Below are 25,386 nucleotides of genomic sequence, written 5' to 3'. Positions count from 1 at the left end.
TAGATGAATTATTTTTATTGTAACGATTATTTAACTTTTTTGTTTTTTCACAAAGCAAATCTTATGATTATCCTTGAAGAAATGTTCCCAAGTTTCTTCTAATAATGTTCTCATTATTTATATTAGAATGGAACATAAGTTTTTAATGGAAGCATATTTTATATAAATTAACTGAATCATTAATAATCAAATAATTCTACAATTTGTTGTTCACCTTTTAATATATATGCCTATAACGGATCTTCATTCTTGCGTTGCTATGGCAATGTTGCAATGATAACAAACTCATGGCCAATGGCTGAGTTTCAAAATTCCTGTGTTTATTGTCACATTGTCATTTTTTAATGAAACCGCTAAAGGCTAGAGATTATTGATCAAACAACTGTAGTTATATTTTAATAAATGAATGGCTAGGCTGTTGTAAACGCTGTGCACTCGAAATGTTTAAGAATACTTTTCAGTCTGGGTTTCTATCAATTCTTTACAGTATCGGCAGTAAGCCTCTGCAAATTTGGGACAAAAAAGTTCGAAATGGGCACATAAAAAGGATTACTGACAATGATATACAGAGCTTAGTACTAGAAATAGTTGGCACCAATGTTTCAACCACGTACATAACCTGTCCAGCAGATCCGAAGAAAACTCTTGGAATCAAACTTCCTTTTTTGGTTATGATTATAAAAAATCTGAAAAAGTACTTCACTTTCGAAGTTCAGGTAAGTTTTTGTATCACATTAAGATTTTATAAGTATCTATCAGCATAATCTTGAATAGAAAAATTTTCATATAAAATTATTTCGTTTGTAATTTAGTTGGTAATATCATAAGTTGCTGTTTTGTCTTACGAATCTTTTACAATCAAATCTCACAATCTCAACTTGAAGGTACGATAATTTAATTAAAATATTTAACAAATGTGATTTTTTTGCCAGAGGTGTGTTCAATATAAAGGTATGATTATTATTTCTCAGGTTCTAGATGACAAGAATGTAAGAAGAAGATTCCGGGCTAGCAATTATCAATCTACAACAAGAGTGAAACCATTTATCTGTACAATGCCTATGAGATTGGACGAAGGCTGGAATCAGATACAATTTAATTTAGCTGACTTCACAAGACGAGCCTACGGAACGAATTATGTAGAAACCCTTAGAGTACAAATACATGCCAATTGTAGGATTCGAAGAGTCTACTTCTCCGATCGATTATATTCTGAAGATGAATTGCCTGCGGAGTTCAAGCTATTCCTTCCCATACAGAATAAAGCTAAAACGGCTGTTGCTACTTAAAAAATTACAGCACTGTTGTTGCCTTAGTAAATATATTATATAAGTCAATTTATTTTATTATTTATATGTACACAGTTCTTGTGAATTTACCTCAGTTTGATACAAACACTATTGATTGTGTTTATTTACACAAAATAAAATTGCACCTGAACCATGTAGTTTTTATACTCCTGATTATATTTAAATGGTTAATATATTGATCAAAATATCCTAAATCATGATAATTTCGCATACTGTTCCATTAGGATATATTATTTTTATGGTTGTAATGAGAAAGAAATGTTGGTCATTGAAAGTAAATGCAATAGAGAAGGTTATCACCCGCACAAACCTTTATTTGATATTCTGGTACAAGCTACATGACCGTCAATGTTTTATATAAAATCATTCAGTAGTTTCGCTTGAAAGAATACCTTACAAACATTCATTATTTCAAAATTGAAAGTTTCCCATTTATAATAATATACACTAGCTGCGCCCCGCGGTTTCACCCGCGTGGCTCCGCTCCTGTTGGTCTTATAGCGCGATGATAATATCATCGATAAGCGGAAAAAATGTAACTATTTACGACATCATATTAGAAACCTCAAAAATAACAGTACTTCTCCACTATTTAATGGATGTTATTATACATATAAACCTTCCTCTTGAATCACTCTATCTATTAAAAAAACCGCATCAAAATCCGTTGCGTAGTTTCAAAGATTTAAGCGTACAAAGGGACAGAGAAAGCGACTTTGTTTTATATTATGTAGTGATAGTTTGAAAATAGGACAGTAGGATATAATGAGACATAATTGTTAATAATAATATGTTTTATGAGTGTACATACCACAGGAGTGTACAAATAAAACAGAGGAACCTTTTTATCAGGCAATTTCTGATAAACATGTGAACATGCCCTAAGGATTTTTTTTAAATTTAGTTTGCTTTATGAGAGCATAAACTAATTCAAGACAGATATTGCTATAATTTTGTATTAGTAGATTGGATGATTATTATTATACACAGTTTTAATTTAAAATTTATATATAAATTTTCTATATTAATTAGACGCTCTGTGCAAATCCGCCACTGCATTTGATAACGTCAACTGTCATAGAGCTAATCACTATCTGTCAAATCATTATTGATATCAGCACTTACTGTCACGTCAGGGCAATAAAATGGGTGGCCCAATTTTGATGCGGCTTCATTATTTTATATTACATTTTATTTTAAGTATATCGCAAGGCCAAGCGAATGATATTTTAGGTTGCGGGGGATTTGTTAAAAGTCATGTCAGCCTTGATGTCTCAAATATTGAAATAGGATTGTAAGTTAACCTCAACATTAATTTTAATCAAATTAAAGTGTTCATTGCTATTTCACTTATCTTATTTATGATTCCTTATGTTAAAGATATACCAAAGAAGGCAGTTTGGTTGAAAAAACGGAATGTGCACCTACAAATGGGTATTACTTTTTACCATTATATGAAAAGGGAGACTACATATTAAAGGTGCATCCGCCAGCTGGCTGGAGCTTCGAGCCGTCACAGGTTGTGCTCTCTGTGGATGGAGAGACTGACCTGTGCTCTAGAGGTCAAGATATCAACTTTTCTTTCAATGGTTTTGGCATAACTGGTAAAGTTATAACAGCAGGACAAGAAGAGGGACCCAGTGGCATTTCTGTGCAATTGGTGAATGATAAAGGAGATGTCAGGTATACAGTCACTACAGCAGGTGGTGATTTCAACTTTACTCCTGTGATACCTGGAAAATATGTGTTAAAAGCAGCACATGGCAGGTAATTCATTAAATTATAGTTAAACTAAAACCTGATAAGTTAAATTGTAAAATTATTCATCTTTAACTTATCCTAATGGGTAATAACACTTAAATTTATGTTTTGCTGAGATTCTAATAAGAGGGATAAAGTACTGACTGGGAGGTCTATGTGATTTAATATACATGAAGGAATACAGTTCATTCAATTCTAAATTTAAAGCACAAATTGCATTAAAAAATTAATTAACAGTAGATTTTTACATGATATGAGTTTGTCTATTTATATTATTGTAATGGATTGATAAGATTTTCTAATTAGATTTATGGATTGAATTATTAAAGTATTTACTTCACGTTTTAGATGGAAGCTAGAGCCATCACAGGCCACAGTGCAAGTGAAGGAAGGTAACACTGTGTTGCCTTTGGGAGTGCTTGCAGTGAAGGGATATGATGTGTCAGGATCAATCACGTCATTTGGCAGTCCCATTAGTGGTGTTTATGTGTTGTTGTATTCAAAAGAGGTAAATAGAACTTCAATAGGTACTAATAACCTATACTAAAATTATAAAGCTGAAGAGTTTGTTTGTTTGTTTGTTTGAACGCACTAATCTCAGGAACTGTAGGCTATATATCATCACGCTAAGACCAACAGGAGTGAAGCAAAGTGGGTAAAAACGCGGGGTACAGCTAGTAATTTATATTGCTATAAATTAACTCACTTAGTAGTCAGTAAATTCTAAACACAAAATTTTATATTTTACTTTCTGCAATAAAAAATATATACATTTCAGGAAAATCCCAAATTCCGTGTGGAAGGATGTAAAACGGCTCTCTTACAAGGTGTTCCCGATTCGCCCATCTGCCACTCGGTCACCGATGCATCAGGAGAGTTCAGCTTTGGTCTTGTACCAGCGGGAGAGTACAAATTGGTTGCATTGAACAAGTCCCCTGGACAAGCGACAGTCACCTTTAATATTAAACCGGAGAATGTAGCGTTCACTGTACACCATGACAGCCAGTATATTAAGAACGCTTTTGAGGTATGTCAATGTTATTAAATTGTTTGTTGTTACTAAATTATTTATAGACCGGGAGATACTGACACAAAATTTCGAGTCATTTGTAACAGGATGCCGGTTCTACAGGGGTCTTAGTACGCAATGACAAAAAGAAAAACGATGGTGTGAACACTGGTACCGGCGGTTTAGTCGCGTGGGCGTTAGTCGAACTCGTCGTAAAAATAGCGAAAGTCAAACGATTTGTAACACAAAAATTTTAGAATTTACCGATAGCCTATAAAAAAGAAGTAGGCGGTACTGTCATGCCATACTTTTCCGGTGTGACTTACAGCCCGCCATACCGACGCAAATGTGTTGATTTAAAAAAAAACAATTCAACCATTTGTACCAGGCTAACTTTTGCACAGGTAACCATCGTCGTCTAGCCATTTACGAAAATCGCCATGCCATACTTTTCGGACGATTCCAAATGGTCGCCATACCGCCGAAAATCTGCAAAAATTTTTTTTTTCGCCAAACTTTTTGTACCAGTATTGCATTTAGATTTTTGGAGAGTATTTGATAAAATGTGACCATTATTATATTTGCCATACTTCTTGTAGGGGGAAAAAGTGCTGCCATACTTCATAAATAAATTTATTATTAATTTATAGAAGTGAAGATTTCTACCACCTAGATCTTTGAAATTTTGTATTTATATTTGTTGAACCTCAAACTTATAGGAAAGATTAATGCCATACTGTTACAAATCGTTCAAAATACGAATAAAATCATACAATAAAATAAAATCTTATACACATTCGCCACCTCCCACAGGTATGGCATTATCACACTGCTATTTATAATCATTCAGGAGTTATTGAAAAAAAAATTTAGGGTGTTACAAATGGTTCAGCGAAAAAAAAAATTTGCAGATTTTCGGCGGTATGGCGACCATTTGGAATCGTCCGAAAAGTATGGCATGGCGATTTTCGTAAATGGCTACACGACGATGGTTACCTGTGCAAAAGTTAGCCTGGTACAAATGGTTGAATTGTTTTTTTTAAATCAACACATTCGCGTCGGTATGGCGGGCTGTAAGTCACACCGGAAAAGTATGGCATGACACTACCGCCTACTTCTTTTTTATGGGCTATCGGTAAATTCTAAAATTTTTGTGTTACAAATCGTTTGACTTCGCTATTTTTCCGACGAGTTCGACTAACGCCCACGCGACTAAGCCGCCGGTCCCAGCGTTCACACCATCGTTTTTCTTTTTGTCATTGCGTACTAAGACCCCTGTAGAACCGCCATCCTGTTACAAATGACTCGAAATTTTCTGTCAGTATCTCCCGGTCTATTAATAATGTACAATAATTGTTTCTTATATTAATATATTTGATAGTTTCAACTACTCATTATAACTTTTATATATATATAGGAATATGGTGCTAAGTTTTCTTTAATACATTTTTAAATTGTTTATCATTTTATGTTACTGTAATTCCAGGTAACAGGTTTCAACATAGTTGGAACGGCATATGCATCAAAGGACGGTAAGCCAGTGTCTGGGGCGCGAGTGTTACTGGGGGGAGAGGCGGTGGCCACAAGTGACGCGACCGGCAAGTTCTCGCTGTCTGGCTTTAAGCCCGGCAATTACATCCTCGGTTTGCAACACGGTAAGTTTATATATTTTGATAAGTGGTTTTGATAATAAAAGATTGTCTTTTACATAATATGTATTTTTAAGCTATTGCATAGCTTCTATCGCGGGCCTTGAGCGCGGGGACCGAATCTAGAAAAAAACCTCACGCTCCCCACTCCGACGGGCACGGAGGTGTGGCTTGAAGGCATAGCATGCAATAGCTTTACCGCGGCAGTCCCCCAGTGCCACACGTCTTTTTAAAAACAAGAGTATATTAAGTTTTTTGTAGAGATGTGTGTATATTTTTAGTAAATTTTTCAGAGCATTGCGAGTGGGATGACAGTACGGTGCGCGTGAGCACGCAGGGCGCGCACGCGGTGACGCCGGTGGCGGCGCGCTGGCGCGTGTGTGGGCGGGTGTCGCCGCCGCGCCGCCTCGCGCTCGCGCCCGCACACGGGGCCGTGCTGCACGTGGCCGCGGGGCACGACGGTGAGACCACAGATAATAGTAGCTTAACGCTACAGAACGGACACTCTCCGCCTCCCGCCAAAATTAAACACTTACCTCACCCCGCCCCCCCCTATAGGTGGCCCGCATTTTTCTGCAAGGACGATACGCAGCGAAGATTGACAACATCAATCAAATTGACTTAAGGTTGATGTTCCGACCGTCCCTCCATACATTTTTGATTACCTCTAAACACTTAACACAGACACTATTTCTTTAAAACTAATCATTTTATCACTTCTCTATAATGAAATGTGTGCGCGTTCGACCTTTTTAATCAATAATTTACAATATTTACTTAGAAAAACAACAGTAAAATACCGGAAAAATTTGACACTTCTACAGTAGTGTGCGTGACTTTTGCCAAGCGAAACACGACATAAAGCACGACATCTAGCGCATAGACTATATACTTATTACAGATCTAGCGCGTCAATGTCTAAACGAAAGGCGATGTTTAGACATTGACGCGCTAGATGTCGTGCATTCGCGTTCGTTATCTTATGCATAATGAGCATAATTCTAATAAATCAAAGTTCTGTGTAAAAATTGAGTAATTTCATTTCCAATCGTTCAAAGAAAATAACAATAAAATAAAATAAAACTAATGACCTTAGAAACTATGTTTTTTTTTATTTATTACTCATTATTGTTCGTCCGTCGTAGGTCTGTAAACTGTATTGTACACTGAAGGTAAATGGTACTGTAGGTACTTTAGTTCGGCGTCGTCGCTCGTCGGCTTGATATAAAATTACATTCTTGATTTCATTGACACGCGCTATGATTTGCGCGCGGAATTTCTTGTGTTGTGAATTTATTTTTGTATGCTATGCATTTTAATTGATTCAAATTGCAATGTTTCTCTAGTATGCATTTGAGACTATATTGTAAATTGTAATAATTGATCGTGGGTATAGTAATTAATTATTCTAATAACGCAATTAGTAATATATGTATTTTCGGTGGGATTCAAAACAAAAAATTGGCCCGTGATTTTTATGAAATTTCACCACATTGCAAATCACATCAATCATAGTTCATACACATGTATGACGAATCACGAAAGTGATTAGTATTGTGGCTAACATTGACTCATCAGTTCATCACTGAAACCAGTGACAAATCAGTACCTATATCATATTGTGTTTGAATATTTTTAAACAATGATATAAGTATACAATTATTATAAATCGGTAAACTATCAAAGTAATCACAAACTTGCAAACATTGGTAAAATGTCCAGTAGTTTATGAGCCTATTCATTACAATCAAACAAACAAACAAAGTTTTCCTCTTTATAATATTAGTGTAGACAAACACTATGAATACGATCACGAATGCAAATTCGGGGATTTTCTAATTATTGCTAAATAATAATTGAATTCGTTTTGAAATACTCTATAATTTTTAGTGTATAAAATTATAGACATTTATAATGTGGTGCTCATTTTTTTTGTACTGCTAACGCTATTGTAGGTACCTATTTTCGTTGTTTTATTTCAAGTGAACACGGCCATACAATTTTGTCACGAGCCGCCTATGATTGTAGGTACTTTTGTTAGGCTCCTTCGTCGTCCGCGTCGGCTCGAAAGTTCTTGATTTCATTGTCACGCGCTATGATTTGCGCGCGGATTTTCTTGTGTTGTGAATTTATTTTTGTATTATTATTATTTTTTATTTTTTTTTTTATTTTATTGATTCAAATAAAATATTTCACTAGTATGCATTTGAGACTATATTGTATTATGTATAATTTATCGTAGGTATAGTTATTCTTATAACGCAGTTATATTTTCGGTGGGACAATTTGACCCGTGATTTTTCTGAAATATCACCACGTTGCAAATCACATCAATCATACACACGTATGACGAAAGTATAGTGGCTATAATTGACTCATCAGTTCATCACTGAAACCAGTGATAAATCAGTACATATATCATATTTTATTGTGTTTGAATATTTTTTAAACAACGATATATACAATATTATTATAAATCGGTAAACTACCAAAGTACTTCCGAATTTTCAGACAGACAAACAAGTAGTTTGAACACGCAGTTTTCTTATACTAGTAGCAAAAATCAAAACCATAATATTATGTTTCCCTACTATATTTTACTAAAAGTCGAGTGCGTCGAAATCGTAAATAATAATATGTTTTTCACCTTCCTGGTTATTTTCCCATAGTAAATAGTGTTTTAGGTTTGTTGTTGTAGGTAGGAATAATAATAATTATTCTTATATGTTGGTTATGAAATGTATATTGAAATAATTTACTTTTACAAATCATTAGTGATATAAGTTTTGAGTGAAAATGCTTGGATCAGCATAATATTATATGGTACTTCAAATACATGTTTTGATAAAAAAAACAATAGTGTAATAAAATAAAACTGCGTTTTATTGTAATCAATGTTGACAATTTTAAATTCCAAAATTATTGATCAATAAAATAGTTTACACCAACAAATATAACTTTTATTTTTATAACAATCGTTCATAATATAAACCGTAGCAGGTGGCGTTTTGAAGTTCTGTCTACTCATACAGAAAAATGGAAAGCTTGTTTTTTTTGTAAACAATTTATTACTCATGTTGTTTGGCAACTCGAAGCGTGGTCGTCCGTCGTAGGTACTTTTGTTCGGCGTCGCGTCGTCGTCCGCGTCGGCTTGATATAAAACATTCTTGATTTCATTGACACGCGCTATGATTTGCGCGCGGAATTTCTTGTGTTGTGAATTTATTTTTGTATGCTATGCATTTTAATTGAATCAAATTGCAATATTTCTCTAGTATGCATTTGAGACTATATTGTAATAATTGATCGTGGGTAGGTATAGTAATTAATTATTCTAATAACGCAATTATATTTTCGGTGGGATTCAAAACAAAAAATTGGCCCGTGATTTTTATGAAATTTCACCACATTGCAAATTATATATTATACAATTACAATTACAATTATTATAAATCGGTAAACTATCAAAGTAATTACAAACTTGCAAAATATGCTTTTCCGAAATTCCAGACAGACACACAATTTTATTAGTTTGTTTTAGCAAAGTAGGTACCTATACCTATACGCTTACGTCGCGCGTCGCGTCGTCGAAAACGGTGCGCCCAGAAACAAACATACCTAATTCAGTTACAATCCTTTTTTTGTTCCGTAATTTATTGTATTTATTCTAATACGATTTTTTTTATTCGTCGGCCAGTTCTACTAGGTATAAAAAGATAAAATTGAAATATAATTATTGTAGCGACAGCCATATTATGTTACTATGTTTTCGTAAATATGTTTTTCACCTTCCTGGTTATTTTCACATAATCTTATCTTATATATAAAAATGAATCGCAAAATGTGTTGGTAAGCGCATAACTCGAGAACGGCTGAACCGATTTCGATCATTCTTTTTTTATTATATTCCTTGAAGTACGAGGATGGTTTTTATGTAGAGAAAACGTAAATATTATGTACCACGGGCGAAGCCGGGGCGGACCGCTAGTATATCTTATATATAAAAATGAATCGCAAAATGTGTTGGTAAGCGCATAACTCGAGAACGGCTGAACCGATTTCGATAATTCTTTTTTTATTATATTCCTTGAAGTACGAGGATGGTTTTTATGTAGAGAAAACGTAAACATGTACCACGGGCGAAGCCGGGGCGGACCGCTAGTCTTATATATAAAAATGAATCGCAAAATGTGTTGATAAGCGCATAACTCGAGAACGGCTGAACCGATTTCGATAATTCTTTTTTTATTATATCCCTTGAAGTACGAGGATGGTTCTTATAGCTAGAGAGCTAGTTAGTTTAGTTTTAGTGCAGTGGCAGTGTAAATGTTGTTGTTGAGGTTATGTAAATTTAACACTTTAGTTAACTACCAAGATATAAAGAAATGAGGATAGGACACAATAACTATTGGTTGAGGTATTTATAAACTCATAATATACTTTTAAAAAAATCACGTTTTAATAAATTTCTAGAATTAAATTAGAACAGCTGATTCAAAATAGCCTAAAAAATCTTAATAATAATAATTACGCTTCACAGCAAGAAGAAATGTACCATATGTACCCGCACAAAGTCGATATTGTGTTGCCTACCGTTCGACTCAATGGCTAGGGTTGTAACTACCTTTAATAATTATTACCAAACTAATAAACCGAGTGATGCGAAATAACCATAATTCTTTTAGAGTTTGATAAAATGATCAGGCAGGTATTTTCTTTAATCCTCTGAATTCTCGGTTACTAAATTGTATCGTTGAAATTATTCTTAATCGCGTAAATTTAATAAATAATCATATGGAAAACACTTTTCATTTGTTTTTTTACTTTCACGCCCAACTACTATACAATAATTACGTTGTTTCGGTATTTTGACGAGAAAACGCAGGAAACATCCGTTGTATCATTTTAGATAGATTGTATATTTTGTATCTGTAGAATTGAAATCAAAGCTATGTATATGTTGTCTCCATTCTTTTCTTATCGGATTGTTGATCCCAATGCGAATGCGTCACTTAAATTTTATAAAAGACAATTAAGAACATCAAAAATAAAGTGATACGTAAATATTTCACAGTGCAATATATTATGTAATTAATAATAATTATATATTTATGAAAAAATAATTACATCAGATTTAATAATAGCAATTGTTTTGAATGTACATAATATGAATAAATGATTACATCATAATAGTAATAATCACAATTGTTTTATTTCCCATTTGTTGCAACCCTAGCATATTTTCATGTAGCAGCAGAAGTACCTACACTGGCGGCGCGGCGGCATCGTGCGACATCAAAGGCATTGCCTTACTAGGTAAGTTTATAATGACTCATTTCTTTTATTATATAATTTACGTTTTACTTTTACAGAATCCGATTCAATGGATTATGAAGACGAGTCACACAACGCCATACGATAGTGATGATGAATGAACATTTCAATAAATGCATGCGTGTTTTTTTATGTTGTTTTGTAATTGTTAATTGTTTCTTAAATAAAGAAATAAACTAAATATTTAAATGATGATTTGTTATTTGCAACACAACTTTATATTTGAGATTCTTTACAAATGTATATTTAGTTTTGTATCATCAAATTTATAAATTTTATTCCATAGTTTTCAAAATTAAATGTAAATGACCATAAAAACATTAATAAAGTAAATCATTGATGTAAGGTCAGGGAACGTAATACATATATACATCTGACCATGTAGAAGCTAAGTCTTGTTGACTGCTGAAGTCTGTAAAGTTTTGTTGTCTGCTGAAGTCTGTACGCAATGAAAATGTCTGCCGTTTCGAAAATAAGTTTTTAAGACCCTAATAAATAAAATATATGAATGGCAGATCTGGTCAAATACTTTCAAAATTGTATTTTTTTCAGCACTTTCATAAGTGTCTGCCAGAATGTTATCCGCGTGATAATGGTCTGCCATTGTTATTTTCCGATAGTAATAATAATCTATTTTCAAATATCAAAATGGCAGACGTGGTCAAATGGTTTCAAAGTTCGCCAAAAATTTCCACCTGTCTTACCTAAGCGCGCGCCCCGTCCACCACTCTGGGCTTAGTGACTCCTCATCTCATGTATAGTAGGTATAGGGGAATCAACACACAAAAATCCAGGTCTGGTCAAATACATACAGGTAGCTTTGCGCTAGCTCTCTAGCTATTACTTCTTATGGAGAGAAAACGTAAACATGTACCACGGGCGAAGCCGGGGCGGACCGCTAGTAAATAATAAAATAATAAATAGTGTATTAGATTTGTTATTGTATCTTGTATACCTACGAATAATTATTCTTACGTCTTGTTGGGAAATGTTCAAATACCTACCTATTGAAATAATTTACTGTTACAAATCATTAGTGTTATTAGTTTTGAGTGAATAGGCATGGATCAGAAATTCAGAATATAATATGCTACTAACTACTCAAATACATACATGTTTACACAACAAACACCACTGACCTCTATAACTATAAGTTATAGAGGTCAGTGACCGTCAGTGACAAACACTATGGATACCTACGCTCGCGAATGCAAATTCGGTGATTTACTAATTATTGATACCTAGTCATTGAATTCGTTTTGAAATAGCCTGTACTTTGTAATTTTTAGTGTTATAGACATTTATAAAATGTGGTGCTCATTTTTTTGTAATAAATCATCCCGAACGCTATTGTATTTTCGTTGTTTTATTTCAAGTGAACACCTATACAATTTTGTCACGAGCCGCCTCTGGCCTCTGGGTGAAATAAACAAGTCAAATGATTTTTGTTCTAATTGTATTTTGGTAGTAGTTTGTTTAGAATTTACATTACCATTGTTTAATTTTTATTTTGTATTTGCAGTAAAATAAAAAGATGAAAAACTTCATTAGGTATATTGTACGACACCTCACTCTGAATCGCGCTAGCGAAATTTTTTCGTTACAGAGCACATATACAACTTTCGGACAATCTTCATTGAGGCCGGCCGGCAAATCGAGTATGTCGAGAAACTTCACTTATTCGATGGAGGTATTCTACCTTCCTTCCTCCACAGTTGTGGGACCCCGACGTGCATTGAACACGCAGCTTTCTGATACTAGTAGCTAAAATCAAAACCACAGATATGTCTGTGATCAAAACCATAATAATATTTTTACCTATTATTTTACTAAAAGTCGAGTGCATCGAAATCGTAAATATGTTTTTCACCTTCCTGGTTTTTTTTCCATAGTAAATAGTGTTTTTGATTTGTTGTTGTATGAATAATTATTCTTACTTGTTGGTTATGAAATGTATTTTGAAATAATTTACTTTTACAAATCATTAGTGATATTAGTTTTGAGTGAAAATGCTTGGATCAGCATAATATCATATTTGCTACTTCAAATACATGTTTTGATAAAAAAAAAACAATAGTGTAATGTAGGTAATAAAATAAAACTGCGTTTTATTGTAGGTAATCAATTTTGACATTATTTATTTCCCAAAATTACAATAAAATAGTTTACGCCAACAAATATAACTTTTATTTTTATAACAATCCTACTTCCTACTAATGCGAAAGTTCATACATGTTTCAAAAGAAAAACTTTTACTTTTACTATTATTTCAATTTATCCGGTTTAATTAAGACTTAATATTGATACATATGATCATTATAAATACAAATAGGAATTAACAATATAACGAATACGTGGCACAACTAAAATTTTACCGATACCACCCGTGGTCATTCTCCTTTGTGGGTCATTTGTAACAGGATGGCGGTTCTACAGCGAAAAAAGAAAAATGATGGTCAGAACGCTGATACCGGATACCTTAAGATACTGTAATATAAAATATTACTAGATTAGATAAAATATTATAGGTAGTATCTTCACCGTGTGTGACGCGCTTTACATTCACGCCATCTAGAGTTAAATCTTTATCATTTTTGTATACGTCTGTGTGTGTAAACGACCCTGTATGCAATGACAGATGTTAAAACGCATAATTTTACCGAATTGGGTGGATTTTAAGGCAATGATATAACATATTTCAATAAAATATAATATTCAGTAACCGCCATGACTATTCCTAGGTTTGATGACTATTCCAATTACGCAAAAACTCAAATAAACTAGAAATGTAGAATTCAGCGCCATCTAGCGGGATATTGGCTGGGAACAGATCGTTGCAATCACCTTAAAGTAATTTTTTATTTTGGATTTGTGATTATCGTTTTTCGTAGAAAGTGGTTAGATATTGTGCTGTTTACGGATGTATTTCATCAGAAAAACGCGAATTTTTTTTACGCTAGTCAAAAATGTGCCAACCATAAAGCGTTAACACACACATTTGCAGTCTCTACAGTGTGACTGTCAAAACGATAATTTTGTATGGATCGTCCGAGGTGTGGCACGACACTACACTGCGCGTGAGCACGGTGACTCTTGTTACCTCTTGTTGTAGCAATAGAAATACGTCATGTCTGAAAATTTTAACTATCACAGTTCACAACATCCAGCTTGGTATCAAATGCACGGGCAGACAGACGGACAATTTAATAATATGTTCCGTTATATGTTTTAGGTACGAACAAAAAAAATGACTATAAAATATTTTAATTAATTATTACACCTTATGAAATAAAAGGCTTTTGGGATTTGTTTTATAATTAAAATAACCTGTTTTTTTCAGGTGAATGGTGTACATACCTTGCACCGGGAACATACACTGCGAAAGTAGAAGTCACGGAACAAGAGCATAGAGATGGGCTACAGTGAGTATTAACTTTATTTAATTCTATCATATCACAAGCGATTCTCGATCTGTATGGCATAGATCGTATTTTGAAAAAAAAAAATCAAATTTTGCGCAGTTTGATTCCTATTTACGTTTTTTTCTTCTTATGTATTCCCACTTTATTACATACACATTGAATATGAAATTTAAATCCAATTCTGTAATCCTCACCTTCATCTCAGATTCTACCCGGAGTGGCAGCAAATAGTTGTTGCGTCCAGCCCAGTGTCGGGCATATCGTTCTCTCAACTCCGCGCTACTGTGGTGGGGCGAGTAGTGTGCGCAGAATGCAAGGGCACTACCGTCACACTGCGCAACTTGGCCGCCGACGGGAGCTATGTCGGCGAGCCTATGTATACTGATGTTAAAGGTACAATAATCTGTAGTTAAAATATGCATATTTATAGCAAAAATAAATTTTATAACGTGTTAATTCAAGATGTTCATTTTTGAAAAAGAGGAATAGTAAAGGACCAAGATGTGATCCTTGAGGTACTCCAGACAAGATTTTGCACACAATATATAAATTTAATTTGAATTGGCATGTTATTTCTATATTTATTTCTTATTTATAAGTGCTATCGTAATAATGAGAAAAAAAAATATACATTGTTGTGTGTATTATTTAATTTCATTTACGTATATTGAATCCAAGGCTTTATGGAAATCTGTCACCTGACGTTTTTGTCTATTCCTGCATCCTAACTCAACACCAATACAGATAAGCGAAACATGTGCACCTAATTATCGTAACATACATTTATCCTACGGTAGGATAAATGTATGGTGTTGTGACATTTATCCTACCAATTTACTCAATTAATACCAATCCTCAGACGACGGCAGCTACACGTTCGAGCAAGTGATGCCGGGCAGCGTGGAGGTGAGCGTGCGCAGCGAACGCGAGGCGTTCTGCTGGCGGGAAGCTACACATAACGTAGCGGTCGCCGCTGAAAGAGCCACTGTACCGGACTTTGTGGCCACTGGGCGCATGCTGAAGATCACGTCTACTCATGATATTGAGGTATGGAGTTTATTTCGATATTTCACATGTTATGGTAATTTGTGATTTTTTTTAATGCGACCCTTTGAAATTATTAACTCGTATATGTTATAGTGGTCCCTCGGACATGTTATGTTAATTTGTGATTTTTTTTAATGGGACCCTTTGAAATTATTAGCTCGTATATGTTATAGTGGTCCCTCGGACATGTTATGTTAATTTGTGATTTTTTTTTATTGGGACCCTTTGAAATTATTAGCTCGTATATGTTATAGTGGTCCCTCGGACATGTTATGTTAATTTGTGATTTTTTTTAATGGGATCCTTTGCAATTATTAGCTCGTAAATGTTAAAGTGGTCCCTCGAGCTGGAAAAAAATATAGAATTGACGTTATTGTTTCTATTTGACTTATTAAGTTGCATTATTGTTCAGTGTAGCTATTTCAACCCCAAATGTTTGTGTGAACTCATAATGTTCATTTTAACGAACAGCTTGCTAATAAACACACTCGCGATGTCCCTTACATTGTGGGTGCGTAAGCTAAGTTTATTACTTTCAGCAACTTTACAGAAATACGTCGAATCATGAGTTACCACTTCATCTTTTTCTTATCCCGGTAGGGATATGGCGCGTAACGGAAAAATGTCACGCGTAACGAAAAAATGTTACACTAAATTTTTTTCCAACCCCGATAAAGAAGTTTCACTTCAAAAAATAACAAAATGTATAACATCTTAGGTGGAGTACACGGGCCCGTCAGCGCAAGGCACGCTGCGGGTGCCAGCCGGCAGCAGCGTGCAGTGCGTGGGGCGCGGCGGGCGCTACGAGCTGCGGCCGCGCGCCTGCCACCGCGTGCTGCCCGACCGGGCCGCCCTGCACGTGGCCGGGGACATGCCGGTGGGTATACACTACGTGTACCGGCGGGCAGCAGCGTGCAGTGCGTGGGGCGCGGCGGGCGCTACGAGCTGCGGCCGCGCGCCTGCCACCGCGTGCTGCCCGACCGGGCCGCCCTGCACGTGGCCGGGGACATGCCGGTGGGTATACACTACGTGTACCGGCGGGCAGCAGCGTGCAGTGCGTGGGGCGCGGCGGGCGCTACGAGCTGCGGCCGCGCGCCTGCCACCGCGTGCTGCCCGACCGGGCCGCCCTGCACGTGGCCGGGGACATGCCGGTGGGTATACACTACGTGTACCGGCGGGCAGCAGCGTGCAGTGCGTGGGGCGCGGCGGGCGCTACGAGCTGCGGCCGCGCGCCTGCCACCGCGTGCTGCCCGACCGGGCCGCCCTGCACGTGGCCGGGGACATGCCGGTGGGTATACACTACGTGTACCGGCGGGCAGCAGCGTGCAGTGCGTGGGGCGCGGCGGGCGCTACGAGCTGCGGCCGCGCGCCTGCCACCGCGTGCTGCCCGACCGGGCCGCCCTGCACGTGGCCGGGGACATGCCGGTGGGTATACACTACGTGTACCGGCGGGCAGCAGCGTGCAGTGCGTGGGGCGCGGCGGGCGCTACGAGCTGCGGCCGCGCGCCTGCCACCGCGTGCTGCCCGACCGGGCCGCCCTGCACGTGGCCGGGGACATGCCGGTGGGTATACACTACGTGTACCGGCGGGCAGCAGCGTGCAGTGCGTGGGGCGCGGCGGGCGCTACGAGCTGCGGCCGCGCGCCTGCCACCGCGTGCTGCCCGACCGGGCCGCCCTGCACGTGGCCGGGGACATGCCGGTGGGTATACACTACGTGTACCGGCGGGCAGCAGCGTGCAGTGCGTGGGGCGCGGCGGGCGCTACGAGCTGCGGCCGCGCGCCTGCCACCGCGTGCTGCCCGACCGGGCCGCCCTGCACGTGGCCGGGGACATGCCGGTGGGTATACACTACGTGTACCGGCGGGCAGCAGCGTGCAGTGCGTGGGGCGCGGCGGGCGCTACGAGCTGCGGCCGCGCGCCTGCCACCGCGTGCTGCCCGACCGGGCCGCCCTGCACGTGGCCGGGGACATGCCGGTGGGTATACACTACGTGTACCGGCGGGCAGCAGCGTGCAGTGCGTGGGGCGCGGCGGGCGCTACGAGCTGCGGCCGCGCGCCTGCCACCGCGTGCTGCCCGACCGGGCCGCCCTGCACGTGGCCGGGGACATGCCGGTGGGTATACACTACGTGTACCGGCGGGCAGCAGCGTGCAGTGCGTGGGGCGCGGCGGGCGCTACGAGCTGCGGCCGCGCGCCTGCCACCGCGTGCTGCCCGACCGGGCCGCCCTGCACGTGGCCGGGGACATGCCGGTGGACAAAAAATAACACATATTACAACTGACAATCATAATAACATAACACAGAACAAATACAAATAAAATTGGTTGTCTGTAAAGTCGGTTTACTGACGATAGTTGAACGTGACAACGTCTTAAGGCCGATTGTGCTTTTTTGTCGCTCGTTCCACGCTCTCGCTTGCACTTCAAGCCTTACGAAACGCCTCAGAGCGAGGTAACGCCGCATGAGTCATGTTTTTTCGTGCGTGCAGCCGGCTCTATCGAATTATAAGACGTTGTCACGTCAATATAAAAACACGAAACACAGATGACAATTTAATATTTTATTGTCTATGGGCCCTAAAGTAAAAGTACTTTAAATACTTGAGAAAAAAAATAAAATATTTTTTTTTTAAGAGAAAAAGAACTGTATTTAAAGAAATTTGAAAATTCACTTACCACGCTGAAATTTAAAACAGACGCTGTTTCATTATTCGGCCTTAATAATAGAAAAACTGTCTTTTCCATATTTATAGGTGTGAATCATTGCTATTGACTACACAAAAAGGGCTTACACATGAGTGTGTATCATTGCTATTTAGTGCCATATTTCTACGAAAAAGTTTCTTGACTTCTCAACTTTTTAGGTGTACACATTTCATAGGACATGCTTTATTTTTCAATTTTCTTTACGAAGAATCAGCCAGTCTTCTATGTTTCAACAAGCCGATTTTTTCAACCGGTGATCAACACACTGTTTTACGCTCTCGCGTTAAGCACCAAACATTTACTTAACCTTATATTACAGTCGGTATCTTTCCGCGCGGTAGCACACTCAAGCACAATACGAGTGTGGAGTTCAGCGAGCGGGGAACTTTCTCTACTTATCGAGAAGGAAAAGCCGGGTGACGCGAGTGATGCGGTCGGTGATGAGCCAATGGTGATCCCGCTTACACCGGTAGCGGCTGATGGTGGTTATGTGTATGAACACACCCTGTATTTGGCTGAGGTATGGATGAGTTATGATAAAGTAGATAAACTAGTAATGTATATTGCTTGTGCAATTTTGTTAATCACAGTAGGTGTTAATAGCGATAGTGTCACTTTGGATAAGTAAGGCATCATAATGGTAGCGCGTCATGATACGAATGAATTATTCTATGAAATTTAAATTGTTATGACACACTATAATGCTGTTTTGTTATGACTGATAATATGTCGTTTCTAAAATCAATGGTCCAAGTAATGAACCCTAAGGTACACCAGAAGACATTTAGTATGAATATTATGTAGCACAAATAAATATACCCGACTACTACTGCTCCTGTAATCTATTCGAAGTATAAAATGCTAAACAAAAGAGTAAAAAATCCGTGATACTATGGCGGCGTAACTTTTTATTAGCAATGTCGTATTCAACCTTGTCAAAGGCGTTGCTTAAATCTATGTAAATTTTGTGTATCCAAAAACATTCTTGTTTATTTTGATATTTATTTTTTATAACATTCAAATGCATTGTAAATACATTCTTTTTCCATTATTGATTACATGGATCATCCTCTTATCTTACGAAGAAAACCACATTTTAAATGTTAAAAAATGTTATGACAATTCAAAAGTGCTTTTAAAGAAGTCATAAATTGAAAAAATGAATGTTTGAGTTTGAGTAAATACCTACTTTGTTAGCAAATAATAAATAAATAATTAAATATAATACGTATAAATTTATAAAGAATAGAAAAAATTCGATCACGAGGCGGGACTCGAACCCGCATCCTTTCGCGCCATTCGGGGGGCGGATGCCTGACCAATTCAGCCACTCGTGCGTGACCCGCCAGAGCAATCGAATTTATTCTATTCTTTCAGTTTTGTGTCTAAGGGACTATAATACGTATCCCAGGGCGAAGCGGTCCTTGTGACGCCGCAATCCAGCACACTACTAGCGAAGCCCCGCTCTACCCGCGTGCTGGGCCGCGGGCGGTGCGAAGCGGGCGCAGCATTCCGAGCCGCGCCTGGTACCACGATCGCAGGGCGTTTGCTGCCCCCCGTCGCGGGGGTCACTGTTACACTCACTGCTGGTATGTTAAACAAACATACACACATCAACAAAGTCGAGGGATATTTGGTATTGCATCAAATATCTCAAAAACTATGGAGAATTTTGTGATGTTTTAAATGGCAGAATTAAAGCCATAAATAAAAATATTTATAGCTCATTTTAAGGTCTTTAATCACTACATAGTATAAAACAAAGTCGCTTTTTCTGTCCCTATCTATGTCCCTTTGTATGCTTAAATCTTTAAAACTACGCAACGGATTTTGATGCGGTTTTTTTATAGATAGAGTGATTTCAAGAGGAAGGTTTTAGTATATAATTTATCAGGTTTTAGACAAAGCGGGCGAAGCCGCGGGCGGTAAGCTAGTGTTAAATAAATATATTAGTACTAGCTATCCGCTCGCGGCTTAGCCCGCATTTTCAAAGAAAAACCCGCATGGTTCCCGTTCTCGTGGGATTTCCGGGATAAAACCTATCCTATGTGTTAATCCAAGTTACCCTCTATATGTGTACTTAATTTCATTGTAATCGGTTCAGTAGTATTTGCGTGAAAAAGTAACAAATACACACATACACATCCTCACAAACTTTCGCATTTATAATAATAATAGGACTACTTAATTAGCGCTCTGCGCTCCGAACAGTCTTGGCTTTCGACACGAATCACTACATAGTATAAAACAAAGTCGCTTTATGTGTCCCTATGTCTCTATGTATGCGCATCTTTAAAACTACGCAACGGATTTTGATGCGGTTTTTTTAATGAATAGATTCAAGAGGAAGATTTTAGTGTATAATTTATTAGGTTTTAAACAAAACGGGCGAAGTCGCGAGCATTAAAGCTACTTTAACTAAAATATCAATACTAATCAATTAGTTCTGTGACCCAAACAAAGTCTTGGCTTTCGATACGAATTAATATATAAATAAGTAAATCATTATTCCTTTATTTTTTTGTAACAGGCGACTTCAAGCTGACCCAAGTAACAAAGGAAGACGGCTTGTACAGTTTCGGTCCGCTGGAAGCTGATAAACAGTACACGGTCAGCGCTGAGAAGGAGTCATACGAGTTCAGTGCTCCCGATGAACATGGCAATATTGTGGCCAATAAGCTCGCTGAGATTGAAGTTATAGTTGTTGATGATGCGGATGACTCGCCTTTGGAGGTATGATATTTTGTTACATATTAAATTTGGATTCATATAACGGTGCATTTACATCAAACGAACATAGAACTACAGATAGAGCAAGAGAATTCTTTATTTTCTCGATTATTGCTTGAAAAACGCGTTTTCAAAGGAAAACCCGCATAGTTCTTGTTTGATTCCCGGGATAACGAGTAGCTTATGTCTTATTCTGGGTTTTCAGCTACCTACATAGCAAATTTCATTTTAATCTACTGTCACTTAAATTTAATGCGAAAGTTTGTAAGTACATGCGGATGGATGGATATCCATCCATACTTACAAACTTTCGTGTTTATAATATTACTATAATGAATTTATGGGCAGTTGTGTATATGTGAATAAATTGTTGAATAGTTGTAAGCTAATTATGTCTATGAGATGTTATTGTTTATTTGTTTATTGCAAATATAAACCAATATATGTGTACAGGGTGCACTAATCTCCGTGTCCGGCGGTGTGTACCGTCGCACGGTGGCCAGCGGGGGCTCCGGCCGCGAGCGGTTCGGCGCCCTGCCCCCGGCGCAGTACTACGTGAAGGCCAACATGAAGGAGTACCGGTTCGCGCCGCCCAGCCACATTGTGGACGTGCTGCCGCCGCCGCACCACCAGCCACAGCCGCTTGTGTTCAGGTACTGATAGAGATTCTAAAATTATTAAATAAACTTTATGAAAAGGTTCATAAATGCGAATTGCAATTTGTTTTTGTATCCATACTAATATTATATGTAAATGCAAAAATAACTCTGTCTGTCTGTTACTCAATCACGCCTAAACTACTGAACCAATTTTCATGAAATTTGGTATTAAGATATTTTGATACCCGAGAAAGGATATAGGCTACTTTTTGTCCCGGGAAAATGACGCAATCCCAGAAATCCCACGGAAACTATGCGGGTTTTTCTTTGACTGCGCGGGCGAAGCCGTGGGCGGAAACCTTGTAATGATATAAGTATTATAATTAACACGTATGTTGTTGTGCAGGGGGGTGCGCGTGGCGTGGTCAGTATCGGGTCGTGCAGTATCGCTGGGCGGCGCTGCGGCGGGCGCGCTGCCGCTGCGGGCACGACCAGCCCCACCCACACCCGCGGTAGATGCTACTGCCACCAGCACGGGACATTTTAGGTGAGAGTTATGATAAAAAAAGTCAATAATACAATATTGAACACAGTAATTAATGTAAAAAAAGCTAAGCGTATTTTTTCGTAATTGACCATCAAAACATTTCAGCATGCAATTTACTAAATCCTCTTTTATTATGCTTACTTTAAAAAAAATAAAGAACGTTATCAAAAATTTCCAAGTTCGAAATTGTAAAATTCAGATGTCCGAATTAATTATTTAAAAATCGTAATACACCACACTACTGGTAACAATCGTACAAATGCCATACCACCAAAACTAGACTTCAATTTTATCCACAGATTATATTATAGTATTCATAAACGAACGTAAAAACTAAAACTTCTCTATAAATTATTACTTACACCAGGATTCGTGGTCTCCTCCCATCAATCCAATACACTTTGGAGCTAAAGGAAAGTTCCGCTCCCGAACTCGCTGGAATCAAACTTGTGAAAGGACCCGGGCCTATTGAAGTATGTATAATATGTATATTCGTTTATTTTAAATAATAATTAATTCTACTAATGTGATAAATTTAAAAATATATTTCTTGCGATTTCATCTTTGAACTAGTGAAACAATATTGATAAAATTAGAAAAATATAGAATAAACTGTCCACCTTCGTAATTTATAATGGTATTGAGAATTTCATTTAATAAAAGAAAATTCTATATATTATGCTGAGATAAACCTTCGTAATTATATTATATAAATGAGTAGCAATAAAAAAGATGATACGAATATTCATTTATTTATTCCTTTTCAGGTGAAAGGCAAAGACATAGAAGACGTGCAGCTAATAGTGATCCAACCGACACAAATCACTGACGTCACAGTGCTATTACACGCGGATATTGATCACTATCGAACACTAAAACTGACACTAGCACTAGAGAACACTAAACAACCAGTGTACAGCACTAAGTTGGACCCCAGTGGCTTCAGCCAGGGCTCGAACCCGGGACTTATGTACGCACTGCCAAGATTAGCAGCGGATAATAAAACCTATGTGATTCAGATAGAAAGTTCGCTGTCAAAGTTGACGCATTCGTATGAAGAGCCGGCGGTGTATTTTAATTCCGATGGCGATGTGAAACACTTTGATATCAGTTTTGTGGCTAAGGTAAGCTTTTTTAAAATGATATTTATATATACAGTGTCGTTTTTTTTGTGTGTTTGTCAGTGGAATGGTAGATTTGAAATGTGTAGATGGTTGGGTTTATGTAAACTTGTAAATGTCGTAAATTAATCAATTTTGCATCGATCTATAACAAATCTAGATATTAAACAAATCCTAAAAATTAAAGTATAACCAACTATGTATGTCCTGGCTCGTAAATATGTAATTTATATTGTTAATTTAATACAATAAGCCTATGAAAATAGTCGTGGTTGACACAAATGTTATAACCAATAAATGTTAAGTCTTACCCTATTTTTATTTAAGTTCCCAACTCGCATTTTATTAATTTTTAATATTATTCGCAGGTAAAATCATCAGAACAAGAACTACGGGCCAGTTCGTTCATAATGCTACCCCTTCTAGGTGCACTAGCATTGGCCTACATGCATCGTGACAAAATACTCGCCCGTATCAAAGCGGACTATAGCGCTAAAAGGTTGCCTAGGAAGAAGACGCAGTAGGGGGTTGGAAAGGGGGATATATAAAAGGAGTGGGTGAGGGTTAATAAAGGAGAGACTGGGTATTCAAGGGGGATATGGCTTATAAAGAGGGGACTGCGTAAAGGGGGTGGCTTATAGTGTCTTTAAAACTGCCAGTAGGATTCATGCAAAAAACTGGGCAATTAAAGGGGATATTAGATAAACAAGGGGGGCTAAAATGTTATTCTTGTATGTGGAGCTGCCTATATTGGAAGGAGGGGGGGGAGGGAATAAATAAATCCCAGCAGAATTATTGTAAAAGGGGAAGGGGATAATAAGAAGGGGTTTACGTATTTTATCGTTGTAGGCTAGGATTTTTAGAAGAATTGTTTGAATGATTTTAGAGGATAATTAGGATTTATGAATATTTGAAATAATGTAATTGCTGTAATGTTTATCTAAACTTAAATTAGCCAGGTTTCATTTTTCATCAAAAGATTGTGTTAGACAATTTTAAAGACATAAAGTATTAATTATATCGATGGAATGTTATCGAATTAAAAATAATTCATAATAATAAATTAAGTCTTTTGAGAGTATATAGTGAGATTGTTTTGTTGCTCAAGTTTTGAGTTTTTGTTAATTTTGATATAATTTGAATCATAGTAATAGAATACACATGATAAAGTGCAATCTATCTGTAAATTAGAGATTATTCAAACATTTAAATTAATAAATTATTTGCTAACACATTCCTGATTCAAAATCTAATGTTTTTTGTTACAAAAATAATACTTTATTACCTATACAATATTTATATTTTAATTACCTTTGTAAACTAATTGTATATTTTTCGTCGTGTCGATATCATAGTAGTACCAGTATCAGTAGTAGTAAAAGTAACCTTTTTTCAATATTATGTAGTAACAATGTCACAGTGATGAATGACCATGAATGGAAAAGTTAAATCAATGATCAAATAATGGTAGAAATAATTATTTATTAAGGTATGTTCAAAATTGCTCTACAATTTACGAAAGTTTGAACAATGAATTTGAATTAAATCGATTATTGAAAAAATAAATTTAGTGATGAATAATATTATAGTTCGATACTCGGTAGATTACGATCTTATATGAAATCTTTACTAATATTATAAAGCTGAAGAGTTTGTTTGTTTGAACGCGCTAATCTCAGGAACTACTGGTCCGATTTGAAAAATTCTTTCGGTGTTAGATAGCCCATTTATCGAGGAAGGTTATAGGCTATATATCATCACCCTAATATCAACAGGAGCGGAGCAATGCGGGTGAAACCGCAGGGAACAGCTAGTTTTAAATATGTGTTTGAAATTGTAAAGCAATTTTGTTTTTTCTCCTATTTATATAAATTTAGTTTATTTGGTAATATCGGTACGATTGTATGTAAATGTTTAATCTAATTTTGTTGATTTTAATGAATAGTTGTGATTATTTGGAAGGTTCCACGAGTAAGAGGGTATGGATTCAAATAGTTTTAAGGGAATTATCTAATTTATTATTTGAATTTATTTTGTGCATTTATGTGGTGTGTTTCGAAATAAAGTGGATTGTTCGCGAAGTTTTTGTTTTATTTTTTATAACCTTACAAGAGTGGTTTATATCTTAAGTACGTTCAAATGAAGTTTGTGTAAA

The 25,386-nt window shown here is 37.1% G+C and overlaps 2 protein-coding genes across 3 annotated transcripts; both read left to right on the top strand.

Moving 5' to 3' along the window:
- Window positions 1-269: 269 nt before the first annotated feature.
- Bug22 (cilia- and flagella-associated protein 20) lies at window positions 270-1,434 on the top strand. Its single transcript, XM_089714066.1, has 2 exons — window positions 270-716; window positions 972-1,434. Exons 1-2 carry the CDS (start codon window positions 441-443, stop codon window positions 1,287-1,289), a joined length of 594 nt encoding a protein of 197 aa, XP_089570192.1. The 5' UTR covers window positions 270-440; the 3' UTR covers window positions 1,290-1,434.
- Window positions 1,435-2,423: 989 nt separating this feature from the next.
- Window positions 2,424-25,312, top strand: LOC149474835 (BOS complex subunit NOMO1). Of its 2 annotated transcripts, XM_089714085.1 has the most exons (18): window positions 2,424-2,604; window positions 2,691-3,077; window positions 3,420-3,579; window positions 3,850-4,098; window positions 5,567-5,735; window positions 6,023-6,190; window positions 14,404-14,485; window positions 14,691-14,878; window positions 15,345-15,532; window positions 16,251-16,409; window positions 18,554-18,754; window positions 19,646-19,823; window positions 20,765-20,967; window positions 21,418-21,617; window positions 21,970-22,110; window positions 22,478-22,583; window positions 22,878-23,234; window positions 23,600-25,312. In XM_089714085.1, the coding sequence occupies exons 1-18, from the start codon at window positions 2,456-2,458 to the stop codon at window positions 23,753-23,755; spliced, it is 3,441 nt and encodes a 1,146-aa protein (XP_089570211.1). In that variant the 5' UTR covers window positions 2,424-2,455; the 3' UTR covers window positions 23,756-25,312. The 2 variants fall into 2 exon arrangements, with proteins under 2 accessions (XP_089570211.1, XP_089570210.1); XM_089714084.1 differs by lacking the exons at window positions 19,646-19,823; window positions 20,765-20,967; window positions 21,418-21,617; ... (2 more) ...; window positions 22,878-23,234; window positions 23,600-25,312 and having other exon boundaries at window positions 16,251-17,779; window positions 18,554-18,705.
- The last annotated feature ends 74 nt before the right edge of the window (window positions 25,313-25,386 follow it).

The sequence above is a fragment of the Colias philodice genome, unplaced genomic scaffold (assembly GCF_061535455.1).
Source record: "Colias philodice isolate Cphi_HAF_F1 unplaced genomic scaffold, ilColPhil1 Martin Lab GWU primary ptg000018l_1:1-1108441, whole genome shotgun sequence".
NCBI classification, from domain to species: Eukaryota; Metazoa; Arthropoda; class Insecta; order Lepidoptera; family Pieridae; genus Colias; species Colias philodice.
Note: the sequence above shows the minus strand (reverse complement) of the source record. Positions and strands in the feature narration are given on the sequence as shown.